Source organism: Pseudophryne corroboree, chromosome 6, assembly GCF_028390025.1.
Source record: "Pseudophryne corroboree isolate aPseCor3 chromosome 6, aPseCor3.hap2, whole genome shotgun sequence".
Lineage (NCBI taxonomy): Eukaryota > Metazoa > Chordata > Amphibia > Anura > Myobatrachidae > Pseudophryne > Pseudophryne corroboree.
Window position 1 is genome coordinate 26,164,863 of NC_086449.1, and position 20,245 is coordinate 26,185,107.

A 20,245-nucleotide genomic window follows, 5' to 3' on the forward strand; every position below is an offset into this window, starting at 1 on the left:
ACTAAGACTCCACTAGTATCCACTAGAGAAAGTGGACAAACTGTCCATAGCAACCAACCAGCTGCTAGCTATCATTACAGTCTGTACTGCAGTGTACGTAATAAGTGCTAGTTGCAAGTTGAATGGTTGCTACGGGCAACGCCTCTCCGGGAGGCCCCCCTATCTCCATAGCACATGACCAGCGGTGGGTGGGGGCGGTGCTTAACGGTATCACCACAACACAATAAGCATGCGCCAGCAAGTCAGTCACACGCCCCGCCCCGAGGAGACGCGCTGACGTCAGCACGCCCGGGCAACAGCAGCAGCAGCCGCGGGCACCGGGAGCAGCAGCGGGAGGATCCGGGTCACTCGCAGACCGACGCGGCGGCTGCAGCTCGGGACATGGGGCTGTCGGGGAACGATGACGTCACCGTCCCGGAGGATGATGTCACCTCTGCAGCCAAATCCAAGGTGCGACCCGCGTGTGGTCATGTGCCGGCTAGGAGGGGACTTCCGGTGCCGGTGGTGACGTCGCCCAGCGCGCCGGAAGTAGCCTTTGCCGCTGTCTGTATAATAACTGTATCACCCCTAATCATTTTTCCCACATAAATACAGCTGGGAGATCAGACATGTGTAACCCCCAGCCTCTGCGTACTGTCGACGTGCGCAGGGAGAGGGGGTACTGTCGACGTGCGCAGGGAGAGGGTACTGTCGACGTGCGCAGGGAGAGGGGGTACTATCGACGTGCGCAGGGAGAGGGGTACTGTCGGCGCGAGCAGGGAGAGGGGGTACTGTCGGCGTGTGCAGAGGGAGAGGGGGTACTGTCTGTGTGAGCTGGGAGAGAGGGGGTACTGTCTGTGTGAGCAGGGAGAGAGGGGGTACTGTCGGTGCGAGCAGGAAGAGGGGGTACTGTCGGTGTGAGCAGGGAGAGAGAGGGCACTGTCGGCGCGAGCAGGGAGAGGGTACTGTCGACGTGAGCAGAAAGAGAGGGGGTACTGTCGGCGTGTGGAGAGGGGGTACTGTCAACGTGTGCAGAGGGAGAGGGGGGATACTGTCGACGCGCGCAGGGAGAGGGGGTACTGTCGACGCGCGCAGGGAGAGGGTACTGTCGGCGCGAGCAGGCAGAGAGGGGGTACTGTCGGCGCGAGCAGGAAGAGGGTGTACGGTCGACGTGCGCAGGGAGAGAGGGAACTGTCTGCGCAAGCAGGAAGAGGGGGTACTGTCGACGTGTGCAGAGAGGGGGTACTGTCGACGTGTGCAGGGAGAGAGGGTACTGTCGACGTGTGCAGGGAGAGAGGGCACTGTCGGCGCGAGCAGGAAGAGAGGGGGTAGTGTCGGCGTGAGCAGGAAGGGGGGATACTGTTGACGTGTGCAGGGAGAAAGGGGGTACTGCTGACGTGCGCAGGGAGAGGGGGTACTGTCAGCACGAGCAGGGAGAGGGTACTGTCGACGTGCGCAGGGAGAGAGGGGGTACTGTCGGCGCGAGCAGGGAGAGAGGGGGAGGGGTACTGTCGGTGTGAGCAGGTGGGGGGGTAACTGACAGTGGGTGCAGTGAGGGGGCTACTCAGTATCATCTGGGAGAGAGGGTGCTCTCTGAGCAAGGAAGGGGGTACTCACAGCGTGAGTTGGGGATTTATGTCGGTGGGTACTCGGTGTGAATGGGTGGAGGCATTACTCTCAGTGACTAGAGGGGGTTACACTCGGTGAGTACTCTCAGTGACTGGAGGGGGTTACACTCGGTGAGCAGTGAGTACTCTCAGTGACTAGAGGGGGTTACACTCGGTGAGTACTCTCAGTGACTAGAGGGGGTTAAACTCGGTGAGCAGTGAGTAATCTCAGTGACTGGAGGGGGTTACACTCGGTGAGCAGTGAGTACTCTCAGTGATTAGAAGGGGTTAAACTCGGTGAGCAGTGAGTATTCTCAGTGACTGGAGGGGGTTACACTCGGTGCGCAGTGAGTACTCTCAGTGACTAGAGGGGGTTACACTCGGTGAGTACTCTCAGTGACTGGAGGGGGTTACACTCTGTGAGCAGTGAGTACTCTCAGTGACTGGAGGGGGTTACACTCGGTGAGCAGTGAGTACTCTCAGTGATTAGAGGGGGTTACACTCGGTGAGCAGTGAGTACTCTCAGTGACTAGAGGGGGTTACACTCGGTGAGCAGTGAGTACTCTCAGTGACTAGAGGGGGTTACACTCGGTGAGCAGTGAGTACTCTCAGTGACTAGAAGGGGTTACACTCGGTGCGCAGTGAGTACTCTCAGTGACTAGAGGGGGTTAAACTCGGTGAGCAGTGAGTATTCTCAGTGACTGGAGGGGGTTACACTCGGTGCGCAGTGAGTACTCTCAGTGACTAGAGGGGGTTACACTCGGTGAGCAGTGAGTACTCTCAGTGATTAGAGGGGGTTACACTCGGTGAGCAGTGAGTACTTTCAGTGACTGGAGGGGGTTACACTCGGTGCGCAGTGAGTACTCTCAGTGATTAGAGGGGGTTACACTCGGTGAGCAGTGAGTACTCTCAGTGACTGGAGGGGGTTACACTCGGTGCGCAGTGAGTACTCTCAGTGACTAGAGGGGGTTACACTCGGTGAGCAGTGAGTACTCTCAGTGACTGGAGGGGGTTACACTCGGTGAGCAGTGAGTACTCTCAGTGACTAGAAGGGGTTACACTCGGTGAGCAGTGAGTACTCTCAGTGACTGGAGGGGGTTACACTCTGTGAGCAGTGAGTACTCTCAGTGACTAGAGGGGGTTACACTCGGTGAGTACTCTCAGTGACTAGAGGGGGTTACACTCGGTGAGCAGTGAGTACTCTCAGTGACTGGAGGGGGTTACACTCGGTGCGCAGTGAGTACTCTCAGTGATTAGAGGGGGTTACACTTGGTGCGCAGTGAGTACTCTCAGTGACTGGAGGGGGTTACACTCGGTGAGCAGTGAGTACTCTCAGTGACTGGAGGGGGTTACACTCGGTGCGCAGTGAGTACTCTCAGTGACTGGAGGGGGTTACACTCGGTGCGCAGTGAGTACTCTCAGTGACTAGAGGGGGTTACACTCGGTGAGCAGTGAGTACTCTCAGTGACTAGAGGGGGTTACACTCGGTGAGTACTCTCAGTGACTGGAGGGGGTTACACTCTGTGAGCAGTGAGTACTCTCAGTGACTGGGGCGGGTTACACTAGGTGCGCAGTGAGTACTCTCAGTGACTAGAGGGGGTTAAACTCGGTGAGCAGTGAGTACTCTCAGTGACTAGAGGGGGTTACACTCGGTGCGCAGTGAGTACTCTCAGTGACTAGAGGGGGTTACACTCGGTGAGCAGTGAGTACTCTCAGTGATTAGAGGGGGTTACACTCGGTGCGCAGTGAGTACTCTCAGTGACTGGAGGGGGTTACACTCGGTGAGCAGTGAGTACTCTCAGTGACTGGAGGGGGTTACACTCGGTGAGCAGTGAGTACTCTCAGTGACTAGAGGGGGTTACACTCGGTGAGCAGTGAGTACTCTCAGTGACTAGAAGGGGTTACACTAGGTGCGCAGTGAGTACTCTCAGTGACTAGAGGGGGTTACACTCGGTGAGCAGTGAGTACTCTCAGTGACTAGAGGGGGTTACACTCGGTGAGCAGTGAGTAATCTCAGTGACTAGAGGGGGTTACACTCGGTGAGCAGTGAGTACTCTCAGTGACTAGAGGGGGTTACACTCGGTGAGCAGTGAGTACTCTCAGTGACTGGAGGGGGTTACACTCGGTGAGCAGTGAGTACTCTCAGTGACTAGAAGGGGTTACACTCGGTGCGCAGTGAGTACTCTCAGTGACTAGAAGGGGTTACACTCGGTGCGCAGTGAGTACTCTCAGTGACTGGAGGGGGTTACACTCGGTGAGCAGTGAGTACTCTCAGTGACTGGAGGGGGTTACACTCGGTGAGCAGTGAGTACTCTCAGTGACTAGAAGGGGTTACACTCGGTGAGCAGTGAGTACTCTCAGTGACTAGAGGGGGTTACACTCGGTGCGCAGTGAGTACTCTCAGTGACTAGAGGAGGTTACACTCGGTGAGTACTCTCAGTGACTGGAGGGGGTTACACTCTGTGAGCAGTGAGTACTCTCAGTGACTAGAGGGGGTTACACTAGGTGCGCAGTGAGTACTCTCAGTGACTAGAGGGGGTTACACTCGGTGAGTACTCTCAGTGACTAGAGGGGGTTACACTCGGTGAGCAGTGAGTACTCTCAGTGATTAGAGGGGGTTACACTCGGTGAGTACTCTCAGTGACTAGAGGGGGTTACACTCGGTGAGCAGTGAGTACTCTCAGTGACTAGAGGGGGTTACACTCGGTGAGTACTCTCAGTGACTAGAGGGGGTTACACTCGGTGAGTACTCTCAGTGACTAGAGGGGGTTACACTCGGTGAGTACTCTCAGTGACTGGAGGGGGTTACACTCGGTGAGCAGTGAGTACTCTCAGTGACTAGAGGGGGTTACACTCGGTGAGCAGTGAGTACTCTCAGTGACTGGAGGGGGTTACACTCGGTGCGCAGTGAGTACTCTCAGTGACTAGAGGGGGTTACACTCGGTGAGTACTCTCAGTGACTAGAGGGGGTTACACTCGGTGAGCAGTGAGTACTCTCAGTGATTAGAGGGGGTTACACTTGGTGCGCAGTGAGTACTCTCAGTGACTGGAGGGGGTTACACTCGGTGAGCAGTGAGTACTCTCCGTGACTAGAAGGGGTTACACTCGGTGAGCAGTGAGTACTCTCAGTGACTAGAGGGGGTTACACTCGGTGAGCAGTGAGTACTCTCAGTGACTAGAGGGGGTTACACTCGGTGAGCAGTGAGTACTCTCAGTGACTAGAGGGGGTTACACTCGGTGAGCAGTGAGTACTCTCAGTGACTGGAGGGGGTTACACTCGGTGAGCAGTGAGTACTCTCAGTGACTAGAGGGGGTTACACTCGGTGAGCAGTGAGTACTCTCAGTGACTAGAGGGGGTTACACTCGGTGAGCAGTGAGTACTCTCAGTGACTAGAGGGGGTTACACTCGGTGAGCAGTGAGTACTCTCAGTGACTAGAGGGGGTTACACTCGGTGAGCAGTGAGTACTCTCAGTGACTAGAGGGGGTTACACTCGGTGAGCAGTGAGTATTCTCAGTGACTGGGGCGGGTTACACTCGGTGAGCAGTGAGTACTCTCAGTGACTAGAGGGGGTTACACTCGGTGAGCAGTGAGTACTCTCAGTGACTAGAAGGGGTTACACTTGGTGAGCAGTGAGTACTCTCAGTGACTAGAGGGGGTTACACTCGGTGAGCAGTGAGTACTCTCAGTGACTAGAGGGGGTTACACTCGGTGAGCAGTGAGTACTCTCAGTGACTAGAAGGGGTTACACTCGATGCGCAGTGAGTACTCTCAGTGACTGGAGGGGGTTACACTCGATGCGCAGTGAGTACTCTCAGTGACTGGAGGGGGTTACACTCGGTGAGCAGTGAGTACTCTCAGTGATTAGAGGGGGTTACACTCGGTGAGCAGTGAGTACTCTCAGTGGCTAGAGGGGGTTACACTCGGTGAGCAGTGAGTACTCTCAGTGGCTAGAGGGGGTTACACTCGGTGAGCAGTGAGTACTCTCAGTGACTAGAAGGGGTTACACTTGGTGAGCAGACGGTACTCTCAGTGACTAGAGGGGGTTACACTCGGTGAGCAGTGAGTACTCTCAGTGGCTAGAGGGGGTTACACTCGGTGAGCAGTGAGTACTCTCAGTGACTAGAAGGGGTTACACTTGGTGAGCAGACGGTACTCTCAGTGGCTAGAGGGGGTTACACTCGGTGAGCAGTGAGTAACTCTCATACGCTGGTGGACACTTATTGGCAATTACTTATACGGCACCAGCGTTTCCCGTTGTGCTTTACAATTAGAAATGTAATATGTAAAGATTACACATAATGTCATCAGCGTCACACAGCAACGGTAATAACGCCAGACCCTCATGATGTCTCCCCAAGTGACACACAGCATTGTAAATGTTCATTATATTGCCCCAATCTGTTAAATGCAAGATATGGAGACACTTTACCGAGTGATGATGAAGCCTTAACCCTTCTATATGTATATCATAATAAGGGACATATGCTTATTGCCGGAGTTTGGGGTCTTTGTACCCTGATCCCCGGAGATTAGAGGCTGGTCACAGGGGGCAGTGAGAACGGAGCATTACTGCTGTAGGGAGCTGGGTGAGTGATGGTGCCTGTGGAACGTTTGCGCTGTTCCGCGTACTGTCCCACGCTATGTAATCCATACTGTCCCTCACACACATCGCTCGCAGCAGAATAATTGTACAGCATTACTTCTGGAGAGGTGATCTGCTAGTCGCCGCCACTGCTCTCCGGTTATATCTACTTCTTGGTATTTTTAAGAACTTGGAGGAACAAAAAATATTTCCATAGTGTTGGGGGGAAAAGAATAATAATTTGGGTAATAAATGAAATATATACAGTATTGGTTTTCTTTGCACCCTTTCCAGATCTAGATCGTATGACTATTGTAAGGCCATTAAATATGTTCTTTAACTGGGTTTGCTCGTAAGATTGTCCGTGTGGATAAACACGCAGTCCATGATGGAAATATTCTCATTTGTGGATAATGAGCTATTGGATAACACTATTGGCACCTAGGCTATAGAGTTTGGCAGAAGATAACGGGGAGGTAATGTGCGGGATGCTCCCTACAGTATATCACAGAGCTGTATGAGAGAAGATACCGGGGAGGTAATGTACGGGATGATCCTTACAGTATATCACAGAGCTGTATGACAGAAGATAACGGGGAGGTAATGTATGGGATGCTCCCTACAGTATATCACAGAGCTGTATGACAGAAGATAACGGGGAGGTAATGTACGGGATGCTCCCTACAGTATATCACAGAGCTGTATGACAGAAGATAACGGGGTGGTAATGTATGGGATGCTCCCTACAGTATATCACAGAGCTGTATGACAGAAGATAACGGGGAGGTAATGTACAGGATGCTCCCTACAGTATATCACAGAGCTGTATGACAGAAGATAACGGGGAGGTAATGTGCGGGATGCTCCCTACAGTATATCACAGAGCTGTATGACAGAAGATAACGGGGAGGTAATGTACGGGATGCTCCCTACAGTATATCACAGAGCTGTATGACAGAAGATAACGGGGAAGTAATGTACAGGATGCTCCCTACAGTATATCACAGAGCTGTATGACAGAAGATAACGGGAGGTAATGTACGGGATGCTCCCTACAGAATATCACAGAGCTGTATGACAGAAGATTACAGGGAGGTAATGTATAGGATGCTCCCTACAGTATATCACAGAGCTGTATGACAGAAGATAACGGGGAGGTAATGTACGGGATGCTCCCTACAGTATATCACAGAGCTGTATGACAGAAGATAACGGGGAGGTAATGTACGGGATGCTCCCTACAGTATATCACAGAGCTGTATGACAGAAGATAACGGGGAGGTAATGTATGGGATGCTCCCTGCAGTATATCACAGAGCTGTATGAGAGAAGATACCGGAGAGGTAATGTATGGGATGCTCCCTACAGTATATCACAGAGCTGTATGACAGAAGATAACGGGGAGGTAATGTATAGGATGCTCCCTACAGTATATCACAGAGCTGTATGAGAGAAGATACCGGGGAGGTAATGTATGGGATGCTCCCTGCAGTATATCACAGAGCTGTATGAGAGAAGATACCGGGGAGGTAATGTATGGGATGCTCCCTACAGTATATCACAGAGCTGTATGACAGAAGATAACGGGGAGGTAATGTATAGGATGCTCCCTACAGTATATCACAGAGCTGTATGAGAGAAGATACCGGGGAGGTAATGTATGGGATGCTCCCTACAGTATATCACAGAGCTGTATGACAGAAGATAATGGGGAGGTAATGTATGGGATGCTCCCTGCAGTATATCACAGAGCTGTATGAGAGAAGATACCGGGGAGGTAATGTATGGGATGCTCCCTACAGTATATCACAGAGCTGTATGACAGAAGATAACGGGGAGGTAATGTACAGGATACTCCCTACAGTATATCATAGAGCTGTATGACAGAAGATAACTGGGAGGTAATGTACAGGATGCTCGCTACAGTATATCACAGAGCTGTATGACAGAAAATAACAGGGAGGTAATGTACGGGATGCTCCCTACTGTGTGCAGAGCTGTATGACAGAAGATAACGGGGAGGTAATGTATGGGATGCTCCCTACAGTATATCACAGAGCTGTATGACAGAAGATAACGGGGAGGTAATGTGCGGGATGCTCCCTACAGTATATCACAGAGCTGTATGATAAAAGATAACGGGGAGGTAATGTATGGGATGCTCCCTGCAGTATATCACAGAGCTGTTTGACAGAAGATAACGGGGAGGTAATGTGCGGGATGCTCCCTGCAGTATATCACAGAGCTGTATGACAGAAGATAACGGGGAGGTAATGTATGGGATGCTCCCTACAGTATATCACAGAGCTGTATGACAGAAGATAACGGGGAGGTAATGTATGGGATGCTCCCTACAGTATATCACAGAGCTGTATGACAGAAGATAACGGGGAGGTAATGTATGGGATGCTCCCTACAGTATATCACAGAGCTGTATGACAGAAGATAACGGGGAGGTAATGTATGGGATGCTCCCTACAGTATATCACAGAGCTGTATGACAGAAGATAACGGGGAGGTAATGTATGGGATGCTCCCTACAGTATATCACAGAGCTGTATGACAGAAGATAACGGGGAGGTAATGTATGGGATGCTCCCTACAGTAGATCACAGAGCTGTATGACAGAAGATAACGGGGAGGTAATGTATGGGATGCTCCCTACAGTATATCACAGAGCTGTATGACAGAAGATAACGGGGAGGTAATGTACGGGATGCTCCCTACAGTATATCACAGAGTTGTATGACAGAAGATAACGGGGAGGTAATGTGCGGGATGCTCCCTACAGTATATCACAGAGCTGTATGACAGAAGATAACGGGAAGGTAATGTACGGGATGCTCCCTACAGTATATCACAGAGCTGTATGACAGAAGATAACGGGGAGGTAATGTATGGGATGCTCCCTACAGTATATCACAGAGCTGTATGACAGAAGATAACGGGGAGGTAATGTGCGGGATGCTCCCTGCAGTATATCACAGAGCTGTATGACAGAAAATAACGGGGAGGTAATGTACGGGATGCTCCCTACAGTATATCACAGAGCTGTATGACAGAAGATAACGGGGAGGTAATGTATGGGAATCTCCCTACAGTATATCACAGAGCTGTATGACAGAAGATAACGGGGAGGTAATGTACAGGATGCTCCCTACTGTATATCACAGAACTGTATGACAGAAGATAACGGGGAGGTAATGTAAGGGATGCTCCCTACTGTATATCACAGAGCTGTATGACAGAAGATAACGGGGAGATAATGTGCGGGATGCTCCCTACAGTATATCACAGAGCTGTATGACAGAAGATAACGGGGAGGTAATGTACGGGATGCTCCCTACTGTATATCACAGAGCTGTATGACAGAAGATAACGGGGAGGTAATGTACGGGATGCTCCCTGCAGTATATCACAGAGCTGTATGACAGAAGATAACGGGGAGGTAATGTACGGGATGCTCCCTACAGAATATCACAGAGCTGTATGACAGAAAATAACGGGGAGGTAATGCACGGGATGCTCCCTACAGAATATCACAGAGCTGTATGACAGAAGATAACGGGGAGGTAATGTATGGGATGCTCCCTACAGTATATCACAGAGCTGTATGACAGAAGATAACGGGGAGGTAATGTATGGGATGCTCCCTACAGTATATCACAGAGCTGTATGACAGAAGATAACGGGGAGGTAATGTATGGGATGCTCCCTACAGTATATCACAGAGCTGTATGACAGAAGATAACGGGGAGGTAATGTATGGGATGCTCCCTACAGTATATCACAGAGCTGTATGACAGAAGATAACGGGGAGGTAATGTATGGGATGCTCCCTACAGTATATCACAGAGCTGTATGACAGAAGATAACGGGGAGGTAATGTATGGGATGCTCCCTACAGTATATCACAGAGCTGTATGACAGAAGATAACGGGGAGGTAATGTATGGGATGCTCCCTACAGTATATCACAGAGCTGTATGACAGAAGATAACGGGGAGGTAATGTATGGGATGCTCCCTACAGTATATCACAGAGCTGTATGAGAGAAGATAACGGGGAGGTAATGTATGGGATGCTCCCTACAGTATATCACAGAGCTGTATGACAGAAGATAACGGGGAGGTAATGTATGGGATGCTCCCTACAGAATATCACAGAGCTGTATGACAGAAGATAACGGGGAGGTAATGTACGGGATGCTCCCTACTGTATATCACAGAGCTGTATGACAGAAGATAACGGGGAGGTAATGTACGGGATGCTCCCTACAGTATATCACAGAGCTGTATGACAGAAGATAACGGGGAGGTAATGTACGGGATGCTCCCTACAGTATATCACAGAGCTGTATGACAGAAGATAACGGGGAGGTAATGTATGGGATGCTCCCTACAGTATATCACAGAGCTGTATGACAGAAGATAACGGGGAGGTAATGTATGGGATGCTCCCTACAGTATATCACAGAGCTGTATGACAGAAGATAACGGGGAGGTAATGTACGGGATGCTCCCTACAGTATATCACAGAGCTGTATGACAGAAGATAACGGGGAGGTAATGTGCGGGATGCTCCCTACAGTATATCACAGAGCTGTATGACAGAAGATAACGGGGAGGTAATGTATGGGATGCTCCCTGCAGTATATCACAGAGCTGTATGACAGAAGATAACGGGGAGGTAATGTACGGGATGCTCCCTACAGTATATCACAGAGCTGTATGACAGAAGATAACGGGGAGGTAATGTTCGGGATGCTCCCTACTGTATATCACAGAGCTGTATGACAGAAGATAACGGGGAGGTAATGTACGGGATGCTCCCTACAGTATATCACAGAGCTGTATGACAGAAGATAACGGGGAGTTAATGTACGGGATGCTCCCTACAGTATATCACAGAGCTGTATGACAGAAGATAACGGGGAGGTAATGTATGGGATGCTCCCTACAGTATATCACAGAGCTGTATGACAGAAGATAACGGGGAGGTAATGTATGGGATGCTCCCTACAGTATATCACAGAGCTGTATGACAGAAGATAACGGGGAGGTAATGTATGGGATGCTCCCTACAGTATATCACAGAGCTGTATGAGAGAAGATAACGGGGAGGTAATGTATGGGATGCTCCCTGCAGTATATCACAGAGCTGTATGACAGAAGATAACGGGGAGGTAATGTACAGGATGCTCCCTACAGTATATCACAGAGCTGTATGACAGAAGATAACGGGGAGGTAATGTACGGGATGCTCCCTACAGTATATCACAGAGCTGTATGACAGAAGATAACGGGGAGGTAATGTATGGGATGCTCCCTACAGTATATCACAGAGCTGTATGAGAGAAGATAACGGGGAGATAATGTGCGGGATGCTCCCTACAGTATATCACAGAGCTGTATGACAGAAGATAACGGGGAGGTAATGTATGGGATGCTCCCTACAGTATATCACAGAGCTGTATGACAGAAGATAACGGGGAGGTAATGTACAGGATGCTCCCTACAGTATATCACAGAGCTGTATGACAGAAGATAACGGGGAGGTAATGTACGGGATGCTCCCTACAGTATATCACAGAGCTGTATGACAGAAGATAACGGGGAGGTAATGTATGGGATGCTCCCTACAGTATATCACAGAGCTGTATGAGAGAAGATAACGGGGAGGTAATGTGCGGGATGCTCCCTACAGTATATCACAGAGCTGTATGACAGAAGATAACGGGGAGGTAATGTACGGGATGCTCCCTGCAGTATATCACAGAGCTGTATGACAGAAGATAACGGGGAGGTAATGTACGGGATGCTCCCTGCAGTATATCACAGAGCTGTATGACAGAAGATAACGGGGAGGTAATGTACGGGATGCTCCCTAGTAAATCAGTGTGCCGTGGACTAGATACTGTGACTATATGTGTCTGGGCAGCTAAGCTTGTGCCTCAGGGCTGTACACAGCACGCTGCTTGGTACTGACAGCTGGTACTTCTGTGTGCAGGAGATGATCGCTGCCCCCGGTGAGCACCCGCTGCAGTTCCGCTACACCTTCTGGTATTCCCGAAGAACGCCCTCCCGGCCCGCAAGCACCCACAACTATGAGCAGAACATCCGGCAGTTTGGTACAGTGGCCTCTGTAAGTGCCGTTGCTCTGTGTGTCTGCAGTATACAGCAGCGGGGTGTGCCTCCTCCTCACACTCTGTTACATGACATAATGTGTGTATAGAACACACAGCTGGAGTGCCTCCTCACACACTGTTACACTATGTCATGTATGTACAGCACCACCCCGTGGTGCCTCCTCTCACACTGTTACACTGTCATGTATGTACAGCACACCTCAGTACCTCCTCACACACTGTTACACTGTCATGTATGTACAGCACAACCTCAGTGCCTCCTCACACACTGTTACACTGTCATGTATGCACAGCACAACCCCAGAGTGCTTCCTCACGCACTGTTACACTGTCATGTATGTACAGCACACCTCAGTGCCTCCTCACACACTTACACTGTCATGTATGTACAGCACACCTCAGTGCCTCCCCACACACTGTTTCCCTATGTCATGTATGTACAGCACAACCCCACCGTGCCTCCTCACATACTTACACTATGTCATGTATGTACAGCACACCTCAGTGCCTCCTCACACACTGTTACACTATGTCATGTATGTACAGCACAACCCCGTGGTGCCTCCTCTCACACTGTTACACTATCATGTATGTACAGCACACCTCAGTGCCTCCTCACACACTGTTACACTGTCATGTATGTACAGCACAACCTCAATGCCTCCTCACACACTGTTACACTGTCATGTATGTACAGCACACTTCAGTGCCTCCTCACACACTGTTACACTGTCATGTATGTACAGCACACCTCAGTGCCTCCTCACACACTGTTACACATGCAGCGGGGTGTGCCTCCTCCTCACACTCTGTTACATGACCTAATGTGTGTATAGAACACACAGCTGGAGTGCCTCCTCACACACTGTTGCACTATGTCATGTATGTACAGCACCACCCCGTGGTGCCTCCTCTCACACTGTTACACTGTCATGTATGTACAGCTCACCTCAGTACCTCCTCACACACTGTTACACTGTCATGTATGTACAGCACAACCTCAGTGCCTCCTCACACACTGTTACACTGTCATGTATGCACAGCACAACCCCAGAGTGCTTCCTCACGCACTGTTACACTGTCATGTATGTACAGCACACCTCAGTGCCTCCTCACACACTTACACTGTCATGTATGTACAGCACACCTCAGTGCCTCCCCACACACTGTTTCCCTATGTCATGTATGTACAGCACAACCCCACCGTGCCTCCTCACATACTTACACTATGTCATGTATGTACAGCACACCTCAGTGCCTCCTCACACACTGTTACACTATGTCATGTATGTACAGCACAACCCCGTGGTGCCTCCTCTCACACTGTTACACTATCATGTATGTACAGCACACCTCAGTGCCTCCTCACACACTGTTACACTGTCATGTATGTACAGCACAACCTCAATGCCTCCTCACACACTGTTACACTGTCATGTATGTACAGCACACTTCAGTGCCTCCTCACACACTGTTACACTGTCATGTATGTACAGCACACCTCAGTGCCTCCTCACACACTGTTACACTGTCATGTATGCACAGCACAACCCCAGAGTGCTTCCTCACGCACTGTTAAACTGTCATGTATGTACAGCACACCTCCGTGCCTCCTCACACACTGTTACACTATGTCATGTATGTACTGCACACCTCAGTGCCTACCCACACACTGTTACACTGTCATGTATGTACAGCACAACCTCAGTGCCTCCTCACACACTGTTACACTGTCATGTATGTACAGCACACCTCAGTGCCCCCTCACACACTGTTACTGTCATGTATGTACAGCACACCTCAGTGCCTCCTCACACACTGTTACACTGTCATGTATGTACAGCACACCTCAGTGCCTCCTCACACACTGTTACACTGTCATGTATGCACAGCACAACCCCAGAGTGCTTCCTCACGCACTGTTAAACTGTCATGTATGTACTGCACACCTCAGTGCCTACCCACACACTGTTACACTGTCATGTATGTACAGCACAACCTCAGTGCCTCCTCACACACTGTTACACTGTCATGTATGTACAGCACACCTCAGTGCCCCCTCACACACTGTTACTGTCATGTATGTACAGCACACCTCAGTGCCTCCTCACACACTGTTACACTGTCATGTATGCACAGCACAACCCCAGAGTGCTTCCTCACGCACTGTTACACTGTCATGTATGTACAGCACGCCTCAGTGCCTCCTCACACACTGTTACACTATGTCATGTATGTGCAGCACCACCCCATGGTGCCTCCTCTCACACTGTTACACTATGTGATGTATGTACAGCACACCTCAGTGCCTCCTCACACACTTACACTATGTCATGTATGTACTGTACATCTCAGTGCCTCCTCACACACTGTTACCCTATGTCATGTATGTACAGCACACCTCAGTGCCTCCTCACACACTGTTACCCTATGTCATGTATGTACAGCACAACCCCACCGTGCCTCCTCACACACTTACACTGTCATGTATGTACAGCACAACCCCACCGTGCCTCCTCACACACTTACACTATGTCATGTATGTACAGCACAACCCCACCGTGCCTCCTCACACACTTACACTATGTCATGTATGTACAGCACAACCCCGCAGTGCCTCCTCACACACTTACACTATGTCATGTATGTACAGCACAACCCCGCAGTGCCTCCTCACACAGTGTTACACTATGTCATGTATGTACAGCACACCTCAGTGCCTCCTCACACACTGTTTCCCTATGTCATGTATGTACAGCACCCCGCAGTGCCTCCTCACCATGTAATGCTGGTGTGTTTAGGTGGAGCAGTTCTGGAGAGTGTACAGCCATTTGGTGCGCCCAGGAGACCTCACAGGATACAGTGACTTTCATCTCTTCAAAGATGGCATTAAGCCCATGTGGGAGGTGAGTCAAATGTGCCAGGCAGTCACCTGGCGCCCTCTAATGGCCTGACCCTGGTATTAGTCTCCTTCCAGTCCGGCTATCCCTTTAGTGTCATCTGCGTGTTTCTTTCCAACAGGATGAAGCCAATAAGAATGGTGGGAAATGGATTATCCGCTTGCGGAAGGGTCTGGCATCACGATTCTGGGAAAACATTATCCTGGCTATGGTCGGGGAACAGTTCATGGTGGGAGAAGAGATATGTGGGGTGGTCGTTTCCATCCGCTTCCAGGTGGGTTCCCATAAATCAGTCTGTAAATATCTGTACTCTTACATTTATTGCCCAGTGTCTGCGTGTTCCTTCCTCACCCTAATTTCATATGCTTCCTTTCTCCCTTTCCACATATCCACTAGGTCTCCCTGTGTCTTCTGCTCTCCATGTATCTACTAGATCTCCCTGTGTCTCCTGCTCCGTGTATCCACTAGGTCTCCCTGTGTCTCTCCTGCTCCGTGTATCCACTAGGTCTCCCTGTGTCTCCTGCTTTCCATGTAGCCACTAGGTCTCCCTGTGTATTTCCTGCTCTCCGTGTCTCCACTAGGTCTCCCTTTGTGTCTCCAGTAGGTCTCCCTGTGTGTCTCCTGCTCTCCATGTTTCCACTAGGTCTCCCTGTGTCTCTCCTGCTCTCCATGTATCCACTAGGTCTCCCTGTGTCTCTCCTGCTCTCCATGTATCCACTAGGTCTCCCTGTGTATCTCCTGCTCTCCATGTATCCATTAGGTCTCTCTGTGTCTCTCCTGCTCTCCATGTCTCCACTAGGTCTCCCTGTGTGTCTCCTGCTCTCCATGTCTCCACTAGGTCTCCCTGTGTGTCTCCACTAGGTCTCCCTGTGTGTCTCCACTAGGTCTCCCTGTGTGTCTCCACCAGGTCTCCCTGTGTGTCTCTTGCTCTCCATGTCTCCACTAGGTCTCCCTGTGTGTCTCCTGCTCTCCATTTCTCCACTATGTCTCTCTTGCTCTACGTGTATCCACTAGGTCTCCCTGTGTGTCTCCTGCTCTCCATTTCTCCACTATGTCTCTCTTGCTCTACGTGTATCCACTAGGTCTCCCTGTGTCTCCTGCTCTCCCTGTCTCCACTAGGTCTCCCTGTGTGTCTCCTGCTCTCCCTGTCTCCACTAGGTCTCCCTGTGTGTCTCCTGCTCTCCCTGTCTCCACTAGGTCTCCCTGTGTGTCTCCTGCTCTCCCTGTCTCCACTAGGTCTCCCTGTGTGTCTCCTGCTCTCCCTGTCTCCACTAGGTCTCCCTGTGTGTCTCCTGCTCTCCCTGTCTCCACTATGTCTCCCTGTGTGTCTCCTGCTCTCCATGTGTTCACCAGGTCTCCCTGTGTGTCTCCTGCTCTCCATGTCTCCACTAGGTCTCCATGTGTGTCTCCTGCTCTCCATGTCTCCACTAGGTCTCCCTGTGTGTCTCCTGCTCTCCCTGTCTCCACTAGGTCTCCCTGTGTGTCTCCTGCTCTCCCTGTCTCCACTAGGTCTCCCTGTGTGTCTCCTGCTCTCCCTGTCTCCACTAGGTCTCCCTGTGTGTCTCCTGCTCTCCCTGTCTCCACTAGGTCTCCCTGTGTGTCTCCTGCTCTCCCTGTCTCCACTAGGTCTCCCTGTGTGTCTCCTGCTCTCCCTGTCTCCACTAGGTCTCCCTGTGTGTCTCCTGCTCTCCCTGTCTCCACTAGGTCTCCCTGTGTGTCTCCTGCTCTCCCTGTCTCCACTAGGTCTCCCTGTGTGTCTCCTGCTCTCCCTGTCTCCACTAGGTCTCCCTGTGTGTCTCCTGCTCTCCCTGTCTCCCTGTGTGTCTCCTGCTCTTCATGTCTCCACTAGGTCTCCCTGTGTCTCGCCTACTCTCCATGTGTGTCTGCTCTCCTTGTATCCACTGGGTCTGTGTATTACTCACTGACTATTTGGTAGTTTCGCTGTACTTCATTTCACTATTGCCGGTTTATGTTCCCCCTGAAGCCTGGATTCCCTCTTTCCCCCACCCTAAACACTTGCTGTCCTGTCACCTGTCTCCACTGTCCGTGCCGGGTAATACAGTGTTGGGTTGCCCTGAATGCGATCTCTGTTTCTTACCCCACAGGAAGACATCCTTTCCATCTGGAACAAGACCGCAAATGATCAGATCAGTACTATCCGCATTCGGGACACCCTGAGGCGGGTGCTCAATCTCCCTCCAAACACAATCATGGAGTACAAAACGCACAATGACAGTCTAAAGTAAGAACCTTCTCTCTAGTCCTGGTGTAGATGCACAATGCTGTTTGTTGTATCATTCCTGTTGTTTTGTATTTTTAATACTTATTTCTTTGATTACAGAGACAACTCGAGTTTCAGGAACACCAAACTGACCCTCTAGCTCTCCCTTTGTCTTCTCTGTGAACACTTGTATCTGCGGACTCCGGGAAGTCCGGTACTTGCAGCTAGCTCGCCGCTGTAGGGTTAGAGAGAACTTTAAACACGACGTTCCTGTGTTACACTGCAGCTGGGACATACTGGAATCCTCCTTCCAGCTCCTAAACCTCTAAGACTGAACGTTCCTGGTCACTGCAAAGGACTCTGGGAATTCCCGCACAGCAGAGCATAGCTATCAGCCGGGACCTTTGGAAATAGTCACAGAGGCCGAATATGGATAGCATCGTTTCTGGGGGATGTGAAAGAATTATAGCAATAAAATATTTTTGTGCAGTTTTTCTATTTATTAAATCTCACTGCAGGGCGTAAATGTACAATGGTTGTTGCGTAGCACACACATGTTCCAGAGCGGTGTTCTATATTGCATCACTTGGCCAAAAGTATGGACGCCCCTTCTAATCAGTGTTTGGGCGGTTCAACCACTTGCTAGCAGGTGCACACAGCCGCGCAGTCTCCGCGGTCACACAGTAGCAGTAGAATGGGTTGTACGGATGAACGCAGTGATTTTCAATGTGGCGCTGCCATGGGATGCCACCTTTCCAACAAGTCCTATCATGCAGCTTCTGCCCTGGACACTTGCAAGTTCTGTCACTGTGAAGTGGAATTGTCTTGGACCATGGACGTAGTCAGCCCTCAGTTGCAGCATTCACTGCCCTAGCTGCTAATGACCTCTATAAACAACGTCCGAGTAAGAACTGTCCTGCGGGAGCTTCATGACTTGGGTTTCCATGTCCGAGCAGTCTCGCACAAGCCTTGGCGTCACGCCAGCGTCTGCAGGAGCGATGTAAAGCACGCCACCACGGGAAATCCTGGAGCACATATTCCAGGGAGATGAATTAAACAGGAATCTGGGCTTGCCGGACGCTTGGAGAAAACTTCTGCTCGATTGCACGCTGCCGGCGGTGAAATTTTGGTGCAAGAGGAATAATGGGCTGGGACTGTCATAGTTTGGCCCGGGCCACTGAAAGGGAAAACTGAATGCTGCCGCACGCAGTGACATTCTAGATAATCGTGCGCTGCCGCCTTTGTGTTAAAGTTTTGGGGGAAGCCATGTCCTGTTGCAGTATGAACAAAATGAGGTCCAAAAAAAAATAATATTCGGTGTGGAAGAACCTGACTGGCCTCCACGTAGATCCCTGGCTTCAACCTCATTGTACACCTTTGGGATGAATTGGAACGTCAAATAGGAGCCAGAGTTTATGGTCCAACATGTTTTTTTCTTTTATTGAATCAACAATTGGCGTGATTTTTTCAAAAAGTGGAAGTGCCCGTTATCTGCAGCACACAATTTAAACAATATTTTCTATTTTTTTTTTTATAAGTCACTGATTTTCTGCCACACCACACTGTGTACAAATTTGGGCGCCATATTACAAAAAGGATATCCTGGAGCTAGAAAAGGATCAGTGGCGGGTGACCAAACTAATCAAGGGCATGGAGACACTGGAATACGAGGAAAGGCTTGCAAGGCTAGGCATGTTTACATTGGAAAAGAGGAGACTAAGAGGGGGACATGATCAACATCTACAAATATATACACAGAGCTTGGGAGGGACCTGTTTTCTATAAGATCAGCACAGGGGACGCGTGGTCACTCGCTTAGGTTAGAGGAGAGGAGTTTCCGCACATTGAGGTGAAAAGGGTTTTTTTCACAGTAAGGACAATACGTGTTTGGAATTCCCTGCCTGAGAGAGTAGTAACTGCGGACTCAGTCAACACCTTTAAGAATGGGTTAGATAAATTGCTATTGGATAAAGATATTTAGGGTTATGGTGCGTAGGCATGCATTATAGTTAATATAACTAGTCCTATAATAAGACGCATTGGAGACCACAAATAGGTTGAACTTGATGGACAATTGTCTTTTTTCAACCTTAGTTACTATGTTACTCTGAATTTGCATATGATGCCCACAAGGGGGATAAGATAATCAAACGCTCACGCCTACACACTATACAGTAAACCAGGCCGACCACCCGATTAGGGTAAGGCCTTCCCAGAAGAGTGGGGACTGATGTAGCCGCAGAGAGGGAACATCTCCATATTAATGCCTATGGTTTTGGAATTAGATGTTTAACAAGCGTGTGTGTGCGTTTGTGATGTTCGGGTGTCCACGTAAGTTTGGCCATGCAGTGTATACCCCAGAGGTTGCGAAGTCATTACAGTGAAACTGGGAGATAATGATCCGCTTAACACTGCCCGTTAGCGTAAGGTGGTGGAACAAGGCGGGAACTCGTGGTCTCCTCCCTCGAAGGGTCTCTCCGGGACGTTGTTGAAGTGACCCATGAAAAAGATTGCCAGAGTGCCCACTACAAACAGAGGCAGCGCTATCCAAAAGCAGAGAACGTCAAGCACCTTCCCAATCATGATCCAGTTCTCCATTTCCTGGTGGATCAGAGAGAGAGACATTACTAGTTACTATTTGTGTCGCATGTAGCGCCCCCCTACATCGCGCACATTGAGGTCGGTCTATCGTACAATAACTGAGAGTTGCGCCTTATTACAGTAATATGGACGCACACCGGCTATCTGCTGCCCCTTGAAGCCAATTCTGCCACCAGGATGAGGGAGATCTTACAAGGGGTGCTTCT

At 50.2% G+C, this 20,245-nt stretch overlaps 2 protein-coding genes across 6 annotated transcripts in view; one reads left to right on the plus strand and one right to left on the minus strand.

The window, feature by feature from the left end:
* The first annotated feature begins 238 nt into the window (after positions 1 to 238).
* LOC134935947 (eukaryotic translation initiation factor 4E type 2-like) lies at positions 239 to 17,927 on the plus strand. The gene is made up of 6 exons (XM_063930808.1): positions 239 to 450; positions 12,179 to 12,313; positions 15,119 to 15,223; positions 15,339 to 15,491; positions 17,323 to 17,459; positions 17,559 to 17,927. Exons 1-6 carry the CDS (start codon positions 382 to 384, stop codon positions 17,596 to 17,598), a joined length of 639 nt encoding a protein of 212 aa, XP_063786878.1. The 5' UTR covers positions 239 to 381; the 3' UTR covers positions 17,599 to 17,927.
* The window catches only part of LOC134935946 (acetylcholine receptor subunit epsilon-like), a 66,722-nt gene continuing 64,392 nt past the window's right edge, over positions 17,916 to 20,245 (minus strand). For 4 of the 5 annotated variants that reach the window (XM_063930804.1, XM_063930805.1, XM_063930803.1 and 1 more), the window contains one exon: positions 17,916 to 20,039. In XM_063930804.1, the coding sequence (XP_063786874.1) occupies positions 19,857 to 20,039 (183 nt within the window). In that variant the 3' untranslated portion in view covers positions 17,916 to 19,856. The remainder of the gene's footprint in view (positions 20,040 to 20,245) is intronic. The other variant, XM_063930807.1, reaches the window with a different exon arrangement.